At 38.7% G+C, this 18255-nt stretch overlaps 1 protein-coding gene across 1 annotated transcript in view; it reads left to right on the forward strand.

Moving 5' to 3' along the window:
- Positions 1-18255, forward strand: part of GINS1 (GINS complex subunit 1) — a 95630-nt gene that overhangs the window by 25165 nt on the left and 52210 nt on the right. Inside the window, exons 3-4 of the mRNA XM_007954179.1 lie at positions 5640-5738; positions 9850-9940. Of these exons, the coding sequence (XP_007952370.1) occupies positions 5640-5738; positions 9850-9940 (190 nt within the window). The remainder of the gene's footprint in view (positions 1-5639; positions 5739-9849; positions 9941-18255) is intronic.

The raw sequence follows: 18255 nt of genomic DNA on the forward strand, positions 1-18255 counted from the left end.
CACGCAAATTCTTCTGCTAGTTGGGGTTTAGTCCAAATCTGCATCCTTTCCTTCAAGGCTCAGGGGTCCAAGATTATCTTCTGTGTCTGTATTTATTGGTTTCCCTTTTCTTTGTTGAAGAGGGTCTGTGCAATCCTTCTGTCTAGTCTGCCATCTTGCCCCGCCTCTTGTCTTCATTTTTCTGCATATGGATCTCCAGTTTTGCTAGCACCATTTATTAAACAAACATTCTCTTCCTCATTTAATGGATATCGGCCCTTTGTCAAATATCAGCTGACCATAGATCGATGGATCTATTTCTGGGTTCTCAATTCTATTTCATTGGTCTATGTATCTGTCATTAAACCAGTACCATCCAGTTTTGACTACTGTGGCCATATATTAGGTTTTGAGAGCTGGAAATGTGAGACCTACTCCTATTTTCCTATTATTCTTTACTGTTCTTCTTCCCCTGTTGTTCCAAGTAAATAGAGACCAATTATTGTGCCTTGAGTGGCTGATTGCAACGTTTTAAGATCCCAGGCACTGTGTGATGAACCAAGAGTTAGAATAGAAGCACTATACAGGCTATTAGGCCAGTTAATTGAGATACCTCATCAAACCATGATCCTAATCCTCCAAACCAAGGAACTAAATCCCATGAGGTATTTGATTATACATAAGCAGCCTCAACAGGTATTTTTTTTTCTCTCATTATTGTTAAAGTATCTATCACTTAGCTTTTGCCAACTGGACTTTTTACAGGTGTAGTTTATTGACAGCTGTACCATAATTGCCTGTGCCACCCTGCCTTTAATGTGATTTTCCATCACTGTTAACCCCACTTTTTCCCCTCTCTCCCTTCCGACATAACCACAAATATACTTTGGTCTTTAAACATTTGCCTTTTCTTTATGTAAGTGAATTCATGAAAATACTTGTTCTTTTATCATTGGCTTATTTTGCTCAGTATAATGGCTTCAAGCTCCATCCATACTATAGCATGTTATCAAGACTTCTTTTCTCCTGCTGGCTAAGTAGTAGTCCATTCTAAGTATGTGCCACATTTTAGTTATCTGTTCATCTGTTGATGGACATTTAGGGTTTTTTCCTTGTACCTATTGTGAATAATGTTGCAGTGAACATTGGTATACAAATCTGTGTTTGAGGCACTGCTTTCAAGTCTTTTGATTATATACCTAGGAGTAGAATTGCTGGATCACACAGTAGTTCCATTTTTAGTTTTTTGTGGAACGGCCATAGTGTTTGCCACAGTAACTACCATTTTGCATTCCTACCAGCAATGAGTAAGGGTTGCAGTTTCTCATATCCTCACCAACATTTGTTATTTTCTGGGCTTTTTTTTTTTTTTTTTTTTCATCTCATCCATCCAGTTGTTGTTAGGTGCCATTGAGTTGACTCCAACTCATAGCGACCCTATGCAAAACACTGCCTGGTCCTGTGCCAGCCTCACAATCCTAGCTATACCTGAGCTCATCATTGCAGCCATGAGTGAAATGGTGTCTCATTGTGGTTTTTGATATACATCTGTCTTGTGAATAATGAAGCTGAGCATCTTTTCATGTGTTTGGTGGCCATTTAAATTTCTTCTTTCGTGAAATGTCTATTCAAGTCCTTTGCCTATTTTATAATTGGGTTATTTGTCTGTCTATCATTAAGTTTTGGAAGCTTTGTATGTATTTTGGTTACTAGATTCCTGGTTTTCTGAAGATATTCTCCCAGTCTTTTCACCTTTTTTTGTGAAGTCTTTTGAACAAAAGTTTTTAATTTTTATAAGTTCCCATTTATTTATTTATTTTGTCTTTTGCTGTGTTTGTGTGTTTGTTCTAATGTTGTTGTTGTTGTTTGCCTTTGAGTCGGCCCCAACTCATAGTGACCCCTCCTTGGGTTTCCGAGGCAGTATCACTATGGAAGTAGGATTGCCCAACCTTCCTTCCGAGGAGTGGCTGGTGGGTGTTCTAATGTTAGATAATCCATTTTTGAAAGGTAGGCTTGACAACATTGCCTCTGCTTGTTCCGTTAAAAATGTTATAGTTTCATTTTGCACAATTAGGTGCTTAATCCCTTTCTAATTTGTTTTTGTATATGGTGTGATGCATGAATTGTGTTTCATTTTTTGCATTTGGAAATCCAGTTTTCCCAACACCTTTTATTGAAGAGACTTTTCTTCTTTCCCCATTGAATTGATTGAGTGTCCTTGTCAAAAATCAGTAGACTATAGTTGTATGGGTTTATTTCTGGACTCTCAATTCTATTCCATTGTCTATGTGTCTATTGTTAAACTAGTCCCAGGGTGTTTTGATTACTGTAGCTGTATAGTATATTTCAAAATCAAGATGTGTGAGCTTTCCTACTTTTTCTTCTTTTTTGACATTGTTTTAACTTTTTGAGGACTCTTGCCATTCCATACAATGTTGAGAACTGGTTTTTCTATTTCTGTAAAGAAGGCTGTTGGAATTTTGATGACGATTGCATTGAATCTAGCGATTACTTTAGATAATATTGACATCTTAATAACATTAAGTCTTGCAATCCATGAACATGGAACATCTTGCTATTTAATTAAGTCTTCTTTAATCTCTTTAGGAATGTTTTATAGTTTTCATTGTACGAGGTCTTCACATCCCTCGTTAGGTTTATCCTCTAGTTATTTTATTCTTTTAGATGCTATTGTAAATGGAATTATTTCTTTAAATTTCCTCTCAGATTTCTCACTGCTGCTGTATAGAAACCCTACTGATTTCTGTTGGTTGACCTGGTACCCTGCAGTTTGCTGAATTCCTCTGTTAGCTGTAGTTTCTTGTGTACAGTTAAGGATTTTCTATATATAGGATCATATCATCTACAAATAAAGGTAATTTTACTTCTTTTGTAACCTGAATGCCTTTTATTTCTTGTCATATTACTCTGGCTAGAATTTCTAAAATAATATTGAATACCCATAGTGAGAGTAGGCCCTGAATCATATTGATGAATTTCCATTCTATTCAGTCTTCTTGAAGGTTTTCCTCAAGAACGGGTATTGAGTTTTATTAGTTTCTTTTTCTGCATCTATAGAGATGATCATGTGGTTCTGGTCCCTTCTTCTTTTGATTTGGTATATTACATTGACTGATTTTCTAATGTTGAACCATCCCTGCATTCTTGGAATAAATGCCACTTGGTCATGATATATGACTCTTAATATGCTGCTGGATTCTGTTTGCTAGTATTTTGTTTAGGATTTTTGCACCTGTATTCATAAGAGTCATTGACCTATAGTTTCCTTTTCTTGTGGTGTCTTTGTCTGATTTTGGTATCAGGGTTATATTTGCTTCATAGAATAAATTAGGTACAATGTTTTTATCAATTACTTGAATATGGAAGTCAGTGGCATGCTGATAAGGTTTTTGAACAAAACCACAGAAGCATTTCTGTGTTTGAGGATCAGTAGAGAAAAACTTTGTAGATAGAATGGAGAAGTAAACCATAACAGGTTCTGAATCTTGTAGTAAATGTAAGATAAACGCCAGGGATTTTGGTCTTCAAGACACTCATTCATTCAGTCAACAAACATGTATTAAACAATCTGTGCGACATAGTCAAGATTCTGCCCTCATGGTGGGGAGGATAGATATTAAACACAAATACTCAAAATAACCTAGTTAAAATTGGGATACTTACTGTGAGAGAAAAGAAGAGCATGCTGTGAGAAAGAATGACAAATAGAAGATATTATTTCATTTAAGAGACTAGAAAGTTCTCTGCAAGGAAGAGATGTTTCAGGTAGGCCTGAGAAATAGGTTTGAGCAAGGCAGTAACCGTAGAGAGAGAGCATTCTGAGCAGATGGTACAGGTCTGCAATGGCATTGAGTCATGAGAGAGGGCAGGACACTCAGAAAACCAATACCAAAGGAAGGCCAGGGTGGCTGGAGCTTAACAGGCAGGCACAAATTGCACCAGAGGAGATTTTTAAGTGTAGTGCCTAAAGCATTTGACTGCTAACCAGAAGACTGGTGGTTCAAACCCACTAACCACTCCATGGAAGGAAAGTTGGGCAATTTACTTCCATAGAGATAATACAAACAACACAGTGTACTGCTATGGAGTCGGATCAAACTCATTGCAACCCCTCCTTGGGTTTCTGAGGCAGTATCACTATGGAAGTAGATTGCCCACTCTTCCTTCTGAGGTATGGCTGGTAGGTTTGAACTGCCAGCCTTCTAGTTAGCAGTCAAATGCCTTAGGCACTACACCACCAAAGCTCCCGTAGAGATACTGCCTCAGAAACCTAAGGAGGGGTGATTATGAGGCAAATTTGGCTCAGTGGCAATGAGTTTGGGTTTTGTTTGTTTGTTTGTTTTGAGTAGGTGGTGGCACATTTGTTTTAAGTCATTCTGGCTGCCATGTGAACTGGGACGAAGAGTAACGGAAGGCATACTGTTTGGGAGACTGTTGGTATCACCCATGTTCTATAAGATTGACCAGCACAGGAGTAGTGACAGTGAAATAGTAAAGAATGAACAGATAAAATAAATGTTTTAGAGGTAGCATAGTAGGCCATGGTCTTGGGGTGAGAGAGGGAATGATTTTTCTGTATTCATACCATTTGCAAGTTCATGATTCAAAATTCTGTACCCCACCCTTCTGGTTTCCTTCTGGGACAATAATCACTGTTAGCAATTTCTGGTTAAAATTATTTGTCAAAAGAAATCTTTTCCGTTTTCATTACCCAGGTATAACTGTGACTTCAAGAACATCCTTATGTAATTAGTAAAGTACTTGGTGTTAGGTGGGTATATTTTATTTGTACAATGTAGAGAATAAGTGTGACTACTTTACGGTGGCAGACCAGAGCTGGAAGATGTGACAGGAAAGGATGCACATTTTGCCTCTATTTTCAGGGCCTACTATAGTACCTGGAATGGGGCATCAGTGAATCCTTTTTTTTTGTTCATCCAGTGGCTTTAAATACGCCAAAGTAGATTCTTATACATTCTGTACATCTGGTTTTAAAATATGATAATTGTTCAGTATCTAAGGATATATGTAGGATGAAACCAACGTTTCCTCCCTGTCTGTGTGAAGAAAACTGAAGTACAGTATATGAATATAGTTGAGGGTCATGATATATTTGTTGAATGAGTGAAGAACCATGCTGCCTCAATTTTAGCTTACTTTATTATAGCAAGGATTTGAAGTACCACTAAAAGAGGAGTACTGCATATAATAAAACAAGATGTAAGACCTTACTCTTAGAAACCGTAATGTTAGGCTTGTCTCTTATTGCAGCATGATAAAGGAATTCTGGAAGTCAGTAAACATGATATTTGTCTTTTGGAAATAATAGAGATAAGTCAGTGTGCAAAAATGCATAGTACCAGATGGTTAAATGAAATTTCATCTGGTACAGTATCATCTTAGACAAGGTAGGTGACTTTTGGCTTTTCAGGGTTTCTTTTTTTATCTTTTAACATTAATTAAAGTCCTAAAGTGGAAGCAGCCAAAATTTTCTTAGGCTAACTTAAACATAAGTGGGTAAAAAGTAGCATGTACATTAGTAGTTAGCTGGCTTGGAAAAATATTGAAAAAAAATCTGATTTAAGTTTCCTTACTCTTAAATTCTGTTTGTTCTTTTCCTCTTTAAATGTTCTTAACAGGAATGAAGCAAAATCAGATGGACGCAGCGATTTGATACCAACCATCAAATTTCGACACAGTTGTTTGTTACGAAATCGACGCTGCACTGTAGCATACCTGTAAGCTGCTCCATTTTTGCTTGCAGTGCCCAGGAATAAAGGAGAGATTTCCATGTGGCTTCCCACTTGAGTTTCAAGTTGAAAGTAACAGACCTTACATTTGTCTTTTCCTTTATAAGTATTCTAAATCCTTTTATCCTGTTTTCAAACTTTTATGGTGTACAATTGGAACATTCACAAAAGCACAGAGAATAATATAATGAACGCGTTGGAACCATTGTGTAGATTTAACAAGTAGTAATAGTTTGCATATTTCCTTTGTGATTTATTTATTTATGCTAGACTATTTTGAAATAAATACTAAGCATTGTATATCTCACCTCTAAATACTTTGCTCTGTCCTGGTCCCCCTGGCTTTTTACTCACAGCTCAAGAGGCTGGAAGTCACAATTCAGGGCACTAGTTCTCAGGAAAAGCAAGAGTCAGCCACAGGGATCCAGGTGAGGAGAGGGAACCCAGGCCACGCCCCACAAGTGGCAAGGCCGGAAAGCAGGGAAAGGACAGAAAAGGCGAGGGGGACTGGAACAGAGTGAGGAGACAGCAGCAGGGATCCAGGTTAGGGGAGGCTGGAGAGGTTTCCGACACGTAAAGGAGACAAACTTGTCTGTTGGTTTGTCCTACTGTGGTGACATGTTGCTGTGAGTCTTGAAGCTGTGCCACTGGTGTTTCAAACCCAGCAGGGTGCACATGGTGCACAGGTATCAGCCTGGCTTGCAGACTGAGACAGACTAGGAAGAAGAAAGAGGCCATCCACTTCTCAAAGAATTGGCCAAGGAAAACCTTACGAATAGCAGAGAAACACTGTCTGATATATTACCTCGCAACTTTATGAATAATCCAGAAACGTTGTCCAGTGCAGAGGAGGATGATGAGTCACCTAGGTTAGAAGGCTCTCAAAGTAGAGCTGGGAAAGAGTTGCATCATCAGAGTAAAACCAACCTTACTCATATGGATAAGGTAAAGCTTTCAAGTCCTGCATTTGCTGACGTGGCACCACTCAAATTGAGGAGAAACAGCTGGAAACATCCATTAATAATTGAAACAAGGAGTGTATGAAGTAGGAATATAGGAAAATTGTAAGTTGTCAAAAATGAAATGGGACACATAAAGATTGATATCCTAGGCGTTAATGAGCTGAAATGGACTGGTTTTGGCCATTTTGAATCAGACAACCATATGATCTACTATGCCAGGAATGACAGTTTGAAGAGGAATGGTGTAGCATTCATCATTACAAAGGATGTTTCAAGATCTGTCCTGAAGTACAGTGCTGTCAGTGATAGGATAATATCCATACGCTTACAAGGAAGATCCATTAATACAACTATTATTCAGATTTATGCACCAACCAACAAAGCCAAAGATGAAGAAATTGAAGATTTTTATCAACTTTTGCAGTCTGAAATTGACCGAACATGCAATCAGGATGTGTTAATTATCACTGGTGACTGGAATGCAGAAGTTGGAAACAAAGAAGAATGACTGATACTTGGAAAATTTGGCCTCAGTGACAGAAATAATTCTGGAACTCACATGGTCGAATTTTGCAAGACCAACTACTTAGTCATTGCGAACACCTTTTTTCAACAACATGAATGGCAGCTGTACACGTGGACTTTGCCAGATGGAACACACAGGAATCAGATTCACTACATCTGTGGCAAGAGGTGATGGAAAAGCTCTGTATCTTCAGCCAAAACCAGGCCAGGAGCTGATTGTGGAACAGGCCATCAACTGCTCATATGCAAGTTCAACTTGAAGTTAAAGACAATTAAAGCAAGTACACGAGAGCCAAAATATGATCTAGAATATATCCCTCCTGAATTTAGAGACCATCTAAAGAATAGATTTGATGGATTAAACACCAAGGAACGAAAACCAGAAGAATTGTGGGATGACATCAAGAGTATCGTCCATGAAGAAAGCAAGAAGTCACTAAAAAGAGGAGAAAAGAGAAGACCAAAATGGATGACAGAAGAGACTCTGCAGTCTCTCCCTTGAGCAGAGAGTATCTAAAGCAAATGGAAAATGGCAAGATAAAAGAGCTGACAGTGCCAATGACCATAATGAAATGTGCAAAGACCTGGAATTAGAAACCCAAAAGGGAAGAACACACTCAGCATTTCTCAAGCTGAAAGAATTGAAAAAAGTTTAAGCCTCGAGGTGCAATATTGAAAGATTCTATGGTCAAAATATTGAATGATGCAGGAAACATCAAAAGAAGATGGAAGGAATACACAGAGTCACTGTAGCAAAAAAGAACTGGTCGATCTTCATTTCAGAAGGGGGCATATGATCTAGAACCAATGGTATTGAAGGAGGAATTCAAAGCTGCAGTGAAGGAATTGGCTCCAGGAATTGATGTGATACCCATTGAGATGTTTCAACAAACAGGTGCCCCACTGGAGGCACTCACTCAGTTATGTTAAGAGATTTGGAAGACAGCTACCTGGACAACTGACTGGAAGAGATGCATATTTTTACCCATCCCAAAGAAAGGAGATCCCACAGAATGTAGAAATTTTCAAACAATATCATTAATATCGCACACAAGTAAGATCTTACTGAAGATAATTCAAAGGCAGTTGCAGCAGTATACTGACAGAACTTCCAGAGGTGCCAGCTGGATTCAAAAGAGGACATGGAACAAGGGATATCATAACTGCTGTCAGATGGATCTTGGTTCAAGGCAAAGAATGCCAGAAAGATGTTTACTTGTGTTTTATTGACTATGCGAAGGCATTTGATTGTGTGGATCATGACAAATTTTGGATAACATTGAGAAGAATGAGAATTTCCGAACACTTGATTGTACTCATTAGAAACCTGTACTTTGACCAGGAGGCTATCGTTAGAACAGAACAAAAAGACACTACATGATTTAAAAATCAAGAAGGGAGTGCGTCAGGATTGTATCCTTTCCCCATACTGATTCAGTCTATACGCTGAGCAAATAATCTGAGAAACTGGACTAAATGAAGAAAAACATGGCATCAGGATTGGAGGAAGAATCATTAACAACATGAGATATGCTGACAATACAACTTCGCTTGCTGAAAGTGAGGATGATTTGAGGCACTTAGTGATGAAGATTGAGGAAGACAGTCTGCAGAATGGATTACATCTCAATATAAAGAAAACAAAAATCCTCAAAAAAACTGGAAAACAAAACTTGACTAATAAGCAGCATCATGATAAATGGAGAAAAGATTGAGGTTGTCAAAGAATTCACATTGCTTGGTTCTACAATCGATGCCAGTGGAAACAGCAGTCAGGACATTAGACAACATGTAGCACTGGGCAGGTCAGCTGCGAAGGAACTCTGAAGTGCTGAGCAAGGATGTCTCCTTGAGGACTATGGTTTCCCTGACACAAACCATATTTCCAATCACCTGGTATGCATGTGAGAGCTGGACAATGAATAAGGAAGACCAAAGAAGAGTTGATGCTTTTGAGTTGTGGTGTTGGCGACAAATGCTGAAAGTCCCATGGACTGCTAAAAGAACTAACAGATCTGTCCTGGAGGAAGTGCAGCTGAAATGCTCCTTAGAAGCGAGAATGGCCAGACTTCATCTCACCTACTTTGGTCATGTTGTCATAAGGGACCATTCCCTAGAGAAGGATGTCATGCTTGGTAAAGAGGGTCAACAAAAGAGGAGAAGGCCTTTAACAAGATGGATTGACGTGGTGGCAACAGTGGGCTCAAGTATAGCAAGAATCATGGAGCTGGTGCAAGATCGGGCAGTATTTTGTTCTGGTGTACGTACATGGGGTCGCTATGAGTTGGAAACAACAGCACCTGAGAACAACAACAAATACTTTAGTATTCATCTCTAATAAATAAAGACCTTTCTGAGATTTTCTCGCATAACTACTGGGCCATCGTTACACTTAACACAGTGAGCAGTGCCTTGGTGGCATCAATCTAGGCCATGTTCCTTTTACTGGTTGCTCCAAAGATGTCTTGTTACAGTTGATTTGTCTACATGAGAATCCAAATGAAGTCCACACATGGCATTTTGATTGGTATAAGACTTGAGTCTTTGTGATAAAACAACTTCTAATCCCCCTTGTTATTCTTATGTTGTCTGCTATCCTCTTAATGCCCTAGGTATGACCGGTTACTTCGGATCAGAGCATTTAGATGGGAATATGGCAGTGTCTTGCCAAATGTTTTACGATTTCACATGTCTGCTGAAGAAGTAAGTTCACACTGTTGTTCAGGTTCACGAGTGCAGAAAAATGCTGAGGTTCTGACATTGTATTTGTTGATACTTCTCTTCTTGACTCATAGCAACCTTATAGAACAGACTAGAACTGCCCCATAGGGTATAGATCTTTATGGAAGCACACTGCCACATCTTTCTCCTGTGGAGGAACCTAGTGGGTTCCAACTGTCAAATACTTGACCACTGTGCCACTAGGTTTCCTTCCGGGAAGCGAATAGTGGGAAGAATTCTAGTGCTATCTGGAAAACTATTATTACCAAATAAAGGATCTGATTTACTTTTTAGTGATTGATCAGTAGGATTTAAAAACTGGCATCATTATTTAGATATATTCCATAAAATGTATATGTACTTTCCTAATGAGCAGGAATACTATAATGAAACTCTTGATCTGTCTGACCCCTACAGGATAGGGTTCAAATACTGACTACTGCTGTCTGGGGCAAGTAACCTGGTCTCTCTCTGCCTTAGTCCCCTCATTTACAAATGAGGTCCTAGTGCCTCCTATTAAGGGGTGGTTACAGGGGTCAAAGAAGCCAAACCAGACTCACTGCCATTGAGTTGATTCCGACTCATAGTGACCTCCTTTGGGTTTCTGACGTGGTAAATCTTTACAAAAGTAGATTGCCCAGTCATCCTTCCATGGAGTGGCTGGTGGATTTGAACTGCCAACCTTCCGGTTAGCAGTCAAATGCTCTAAGCACTATGCCACCAGAGCTCCTTTACAGCATAAGGTAAGAAATGATAAATGTTAGCAGTTATTATATGAATGTAGAATAGCACATTGCTTAGGAAAGCAAGGGCTCAGTGTGTTTGCCATGAGCTTCTGTATGTTTTTGTTGTTGTTATTCCCCAACCCCACCCTTTTTTTAAAATTGTGGTTTGGGTGAAAGTTTATAGAGCAAATTTATTTTCCATTCAACAGTTCATAGACATTTCATGACATTGAATTTTTTTTTAATTGTGATTTGGGTGAAAATTTACAGAGCAAATTCACTTTCCATACAGCATTTCACATATACTTTGTCATGACATTGATTATAATCCCCATAATGTAACAGCTCTTTTCCCATTTCCTCCCCGTGGTTACCTTTTTCCCTGTGTCTTTTCCTATTGTGCATTTCTTTGAATGGCAGTGCATTTGCTAATAAATGAAGCTTCATTGTTTTGCTTTCATTCTGTCCATGTTCCAGGGAAACTAATGACTAATCTCCTCCACCTCAAGGAGCTCTGGTAGCATAGTGCCAAAGGCATTTGACTGCTAACTAGAAGGCTGGCGGTTCAAACCCACCAGCCACTCCTCGGAAGGAAAATTGGGCAATCTACTTCCATAGTGATACTGCCTCGGCAACCCAAGGAAGGGTTGCTATGAGTCAGATCTGACTCGACAGCACATAACAACAATCTCCACTTCAGACATTGATGGTGACTATAAAGCTCTGGTCATGTAGTGCCTAAGGTATTTGACTGCTAACCATAAAGCTGGCAGTTCAAACCCACCAGCCATTTCTCGGAAGGAAGGTTGGACAATCTACTTCCATAGTGATACTGCCTCAGAAACCCAAGGAGGGGTCGCTATGAGTCGGATCAGACTTGACAGCAATGGGTTTGGTTTTTGGTTGGATAAAATGATTATGTCTTGTTGTGTGCCATTGAGTCTGACCGGACTCATAGCGACCCCCCCTTTGGATTCCAAGGCAGTATTACTACGGAAGTAGATTGCCCAACCTTCCTTCCGAGGAGTAGCTGGTGGATTTGAACCGCCAGCCTTCTGGTTAGCAGTCAAATGCCTTAGACAGTTGGCTACAAGAGCTCCCAGATTATATGTTTGTTGTTGTTGTTATGTGCTGTCAAGCCCTGACTCATAGCGACCCCTCCTTGGGTTTCCAAGGCATATATCTTAGTACTTCAGTTTTCAGTTTCTTCTTTCTGGGGTCTGTTTGCCTGGATCTACTTATATTAATTGAACTTTGGAGTAATTCTTGTTTATTATAATGAAATGAACAGAACACTATGTTATTTCTCTCATGGCAGTAACTATACTGATTATTCTCATACACTATTTTAGATGACTATATGTCTTGTATGGTAGCTCTGGTGGCATAGTGCCTAAGGTACTTGACTGCTAACCAGAAGGCTGGCAGTTCAAACCCACCAAATCACAACTCAGAAGGAAGCGTGGGCAATCTACTATAGAGATACTGCCTCAGAAACCCAAAGAGGGCTCGCTATGAGTCAGATTTGACTCAATGGCAGTGATTTTGGTTATTTTTGGTATATGTCTTGTAGAATTTTATATTAAAATTTTAAATGGCACTCTATTTGCTATCAAGCAAAGTTTCATTTTGTTTTCATTCTGCCCATCTAGATAAATAATCAGTACACTAGGATTTTTTCTTAAATAAAGAAATGTTTAAGTTAGCCATACAAACACTTGTTTAGTTTATTGCACAATTCATGGCAAGTCACCTAAGGTTCAAGGCATTCATTGTAGAACGAGAGAATGAGAATTAACAACTACAATGTTAATTCAATGATTAGAGACACAGTGTTTAGGCTTTTTTTGTTGTTGTTGTTATGTGCCGTCGAGTTGGACCTGACTCATAGTGACCCCTCCTCGGGTTTATGAGGCAATATCACTATGGAAGTAGATTGCCCCATCTTCCTTCCGAGGAGTGGCTGGTGGCTTTGAACCACCAGCTTTCTGGTTAACAATCAAGTGACTTAGGCACTATGCTACCAGAGCTGCCACAGTGAACATGGATGTGCATATATCTGTTCTTGTCCTGGCACTCACTTCTTTAGGATATATACCTAGCAATGGATTGGCTGGGTCAAATAGTATTTCTTATTCCAACTCTTTAAGGAATTGCCATACTGCTTTCCAGCAATGGTTGTATCATTTTACAGTCCCGCCAGCAGTGTATGAGTGTCCCAATCTCTCCACATCCTGGCCAGCATTTGTTATTTTCTGTCTTGTTGAACTTTGCCATTAGTGCTGGGGTGAGATGGTACCTCATTGTTTTGATTTGCATCTCTCTGATGACTAATGATCATGACCATTTCTTTATGTATTTTCTGGCTGCCTGAATATCCTCTTTGGTGAAGTGTCTTTTCATGTCTTCTGCCTGTTTTTTAATTGGATCATTAATCATTTTGTTGTTGAAGTGTTGGAGTTTTCTATAAATAAGTCCCTTGTCAGATATGTCATTGCCAAATATTTTTTCCCAATCTGTAGGTTCTCTTTTGACTCTTTTGGAGAACTCTTTGGAAGCACCAGAAGTTTAATTTGGAGAAGGCCCCATTCATCTAGTTTCTGTTCTGATGTTTATGCATTTTGGGTTATGCTTGACAGCATATTTATGCCACAAATGAGGACCTCTCAATTTGCCCCCATTTTTTGCTTGAGGAACTTTATAGTTTTAGGTTTCACGTTTTAAGTCTTTGTTCCATCTGGAGTTAGTTTCTGTGTATAGTGTGAGGTACAGATCTTGTTTCATTTTTTTGAAAATGGATATCTAGTTTTGCTAGCACAATTTGTTAAAGAAACCATCTCTTGTGCATTTAATGAATTTCAGCCCTTTGTCAAAATCATCTGGCCATAGGTCGATGAATCTATTTCTGCGTTCTCAGTTCTCTTCCACTGGTCTGTGTGTCTGTTGTTATACTAGTAGCAGGCTGTTTTGACTATTGTGGCTGTAGTTTTTGAGATCCAGGAGTGTGAGACCTCCTACTTTGTTCTTCTTCGTCAATAATACTTTGCTTTTCTGAGGGCTCTTTCCTTTCCATATAACGTTAGTGATTGGGTTTTCTATATCCTTAAAGAATGTTGATAGGATTTGGACTGGGATTGCATTGACTGTATAGATTGCTTTGGGTAGTATTGACATTTTCAAAGTGTTTAATCTTCCTATCCATGAGCATGGTATGTTCTTCCATTTATGTAGATCTCTTGGTTTCTTAGAGTAGTGATTTGTAGTTTTCTTTTTACAGGTCTTTTCTCTTCCTAGTGAAACTTATTCCTAAGTATTTTATTATTTTGTTTGTTTGTTTGTCAGTATTGTAAATGGTATTGATTTATTTTTCAGCAATCTCTTTGCTGGTGGAGAGGAATCAAACTGATTTTTGTAAGTTGGTCCTTTATCCTGCCGCTATGCTAAATCTCTCAATTAATTCCAGTAGGGTATTTTTTTTTTGTTGTTGTTGTTACACCCCGCTTTTTTGCTGAGTTTCTTGGATTTTCTATGTATACAATCATACCATCAGCAAATAGGGATAGTTTTATGTCTTCCTTACTAATTTGGATGCCTTTGATTTCACTTTCTTGCCTTATTGCCCTGGCTAGGACATTCAATACAATGTTGAATAGAAGTGGTGATAGACACCATCATTGTTTGATGCCAGTTCATAAGGGGAATGGTTTCAGTCTCTCTCCATTGAGAATAATAATGTTAGTTTTACATATATGCCTTTTATTATGTTGAGGAAAGTCCCTTCTATTCTGATTTTGCTGAGAGTTTTTATCAGGAATGGGTGTTGGATTTTGTCAAATGCCTTTTCTGCATCAATTTATATAATTATATGGTTCTTTTTCTTTGTTTTATTTCTGTGATGAATGACATTGATTGTTTTTCTACTGTTGAACTGTCTTTGCATACCTGGTATGAGCCATACTTGGTCACAATGCATTATTTTTTGGATATGTTGTTGGAGTCTGTTGGCTAGGATTTTGTTGAAAATTTTTGCATCTATATTCATGAGTGATACTGGTCTGTAGTTTTCCTTTTGAGTGATATCTTTACCTGATTTTGGTGTCAAGATTATGCTTGCTTCCTTAAATGAATTTGGGAAGATTCCATCCTTTTCTGTTGTAGAATAGTTTGAGTAGGATTGGTGTCAGTTCTTCTCTGAATGTTTGGTAGAATTCTCCAGTGAAACCATCTGGGCTAGGACTTTTTTTTTTGGTATATTTTTTTTAATGACCTGTTCGATTTCTTCTTTTGTTATGATCTGTTCAACTTTGCACATCAGTCTGTGTTAGTTTGGGTAAGTAATGTGTTTCTAGAAATTTGTCCATTTCTTCTAGATTCAAATTTGTTAGAGTACAATTCTTCGTAATACCCTGATAATGGCTCTGGTAGCATAGTGCGTAAGGCACGTGACTGCTAACCAGAAGGCTGGTGGTACAAACCCACCAGCCACTCCTCGGAAAGAAGGTTGGGCAGTCTATTTTCATAGTGATCTCGCCTCAGAAACCCAAGGAGGTGTCGCTACAAGTCAGGTCAGACTCAATGGCAAATAACTATCCTTTTTATTTCAGTTAGTTCTGTTGTGATGTCACCCATTCTGTTTCTTATTTGTGTTATTTTAATTCTCTCCCTCTTTTCCTTTGTAAAATTTGCCAGTGGTTTGTCAATTTTATTAGTCTTTTCATAAAACCAACTTCTAGTCATGTTAATTTTTTTCTGCTTTCTATTTTCTGTTTCATTAATTTTTGTTTAAATCTTTATTTACTTTCTTTTGGTGACTGTAGGCTTTTTTGCTCTTATTTTTCTGATTCTTGGATGTGTTGAGTTAAGGTGTTGATTTTGGCTCACTCTTCTATTTTGATGTGTACATTTATTGCTATAAGGTGGCCTCTGTTAACTGCTTTTACTTTGTCCCAAAGATTTTGCTACATTGTGTTTTCATTCACATTTATTTCAAGGCATTTTTTACTTTCATTGTTTATTTCTTATTTTCAGTCATTTTCAAGGAGGGTGTTCATGAGCTGCCATGTGTTTGCTCTTTTTCCATTGATCTTCCTTCTGTTGATTTCTAATTTTATAGCATTGTGTTCTGAGAAGATGCTTTACAGTATTTAAATGTTTTTACACTTGGTGAGGGTAGCCTTGTGGCCTAACATATGGTCTGTCCTGCAGAATATTCCGTGTGTACTGGAAAACAATGTATATCTTGCTGTTGTTAGGTGAAGTGCTTTGTAGATGTCTGTAAGGTCAGGTTGATGGCTGATATTGTTTAGTTCTGAGTCTTTGTTGAGTTTCTTTCCAATTCTATCTTTCACTGTATTAAAGGCTCTGACTATGACTGTGGATTCATCTATTTATTTTTTAATTCTGCGAAAGTCCAATTTATGTATTTTGGGGCTCTTTCTCTAGGTGTGTAAATATTTATTATGGTTCTGTCCTCTTCTTGAAATGATTCCTTAGTCATTAAATAAAGTAGTTGCTTGTTTCTTTTACTGGTTTTTGTCTTAAAGTCAATTTGATCAGAAATTAATATTGCCACTTCTGCTCTTTTATGATTGCCATTTGTTTCATAGATCTTTTTCCAACCTTTGATTTTTAGTATGTGTTTTGTCTTTCTCTCTAAGATGTATCTCTTTTTTTATTATCTATCTATCTATCCATTTATTTATTTATTTTCTATTGTGGTTTGAATGAAGATTTACAGAACAGATTGACTTTCCATACAGCAGTTCACATACACTTTGTCTCATAGCATTGACCACAATTTACCAGAATGCAACAGCTCCGGTCCCACTTCCTCCCAATAATTACCTTTTCCCTGTGTCCATCCCTCCATGCCCTCCTGTCCCCTGAGCTGTCTCCCAGTACATAAGCAGCCCTTCTTTCTCCCATGATTGTTCTCCCCAAGGAATGTATCTACCTCAGGTAAATGTTCAGCTCATAGGCCTGTCTTTTGCTTAGCTGCAAGCCACAGGTGTAGGTTCAATTCCAGACCTGACAGGCAGCTAGGGGCCATAGTCTCAGTGGTTGCACCAGACTATCGGACCAGCAAACCTGGTCCCCCCTCCCCTTTTTTTTCTCTCCAAATGATTTTGAGTTTTGTCCTCATTGTTCTCCCTCTCTATCAAGGATCTCCTACATAGATCCCCTTCCAAGTGGTTGACAGTGGTAGCCGGGCACCATCTAGTTCTTCTGGGCTCATAGTCGTATAGCCTGCAGATTGGATGGTGTACCAGTCGCAAGAACTGATTGTATCCATTAATTTTTGGTTTTCTTCATTCTTCTTTGCTCTGGACCAAGAGACCCATCATTGTATCTAGATGGCAGCTTGCTAGATTTCAAGATCCCAATCGCTACTCGCTAAAGTAGGAGGTGGAACAATGTTTTGTGTAGTATAATATGCCAGTTGAGCTTGATATCCTCTGCAACTATGGTCCCAAGCCCACAGGTTCAACTGCTCGGTCCCTCTGGGTAGCTGGCTGTGACCAAGCAGTGACTACTACCACCTTGCCTCTTGTCAGCTCTACTGTACACCTTGGAATTCAGATCATACACATAAACTTATAGGACCATTGTCTGCCAACTGTATACATGTTCTTGGGTACACTCCCGCTTCATAGACATACGTACTAGTTCAGCCTGTCTACCCATCTATTCACCCGTATACCCAGTTTGCCTTCACTGACAATGCAGTATTGTATGTGCAAAAGGGTTCATCTTTCTTGTCTGTACCTCCCATGTACCTCTCTTATGCCTTTCTCTTCCTCAGTGCGACTATATTGATCACTCACATTTGGTACATTACCCTGCTCTTTACCCAAATCGATACTTATCTGTATTGGTCTAACAGTGTTCCCTCCCCTCCCCTCCCACCCCTGGTAACCAACAAAGAAAATGTCCTTCCATAGATAAACATTCCCTTGACTTTTACAATAATGGACTAATACAATATTTGTTCTTTTGTGATTGACTTATTTCACTCAGTATAATGTCCTCCAAGTTCATCCATGTTATGCAGTGTTTTGCAGATTCTACACTGGTATTTAGCATTGTATAGTATTCTACTGTGTGTATGTACCATAGTTTCATTATCCATTTCTCAGTTGATGAACACCTAGATTGTTTCCATCTTTTGGCTATTATAAATAGTGCTGCGATGAACATGGGTGTGCATATGTCTGTTCTTGTCATGGCTCTCATTTCTTTAGGATATATATCTAGTCAAGGAATGGCTGGGTCAAATGGTATTTCTAATTCCAACTTTTAAAGGAATCGCCATACTGCTTTCCACAATGGTTCTGCCATTATACGGTACATTATACAGATATCAGACTTCCAATCTCTCCACATCCTTGCCAGCATTTATTATTTTCTGACTTGTTGAACTTTGCTACTAATGCTGGAGCAAGGTGGTATCTCGTTGTTGTTTTGATTTGCATCTCTCTAATAGTTAATGATCGTGAGCATCTCTTCATATGTTTGTTGCCGCTTGAATATCCTCCTTGGTGAAGTGTCTATTCATGTCTTCTGCCCATTTTT

Source organism: Orycteropus afer, unplaced genomic scaffold (assembly GCF_000298275.1).
Source record: "Orycteropus afer afer isolate SDZICR_OR568_19922 unplaced genomic scaffold, OryAfe1.0 scaffold00440, whole genome shotgun sequence".
NCBI classification, from domain to species: domain Eukaryota; kingdom Metazoa; phylum Chordata; class Mammalia; order Tubulidentata; family Orycteropodidae; genus Orycteropus; species Orycteropus afer.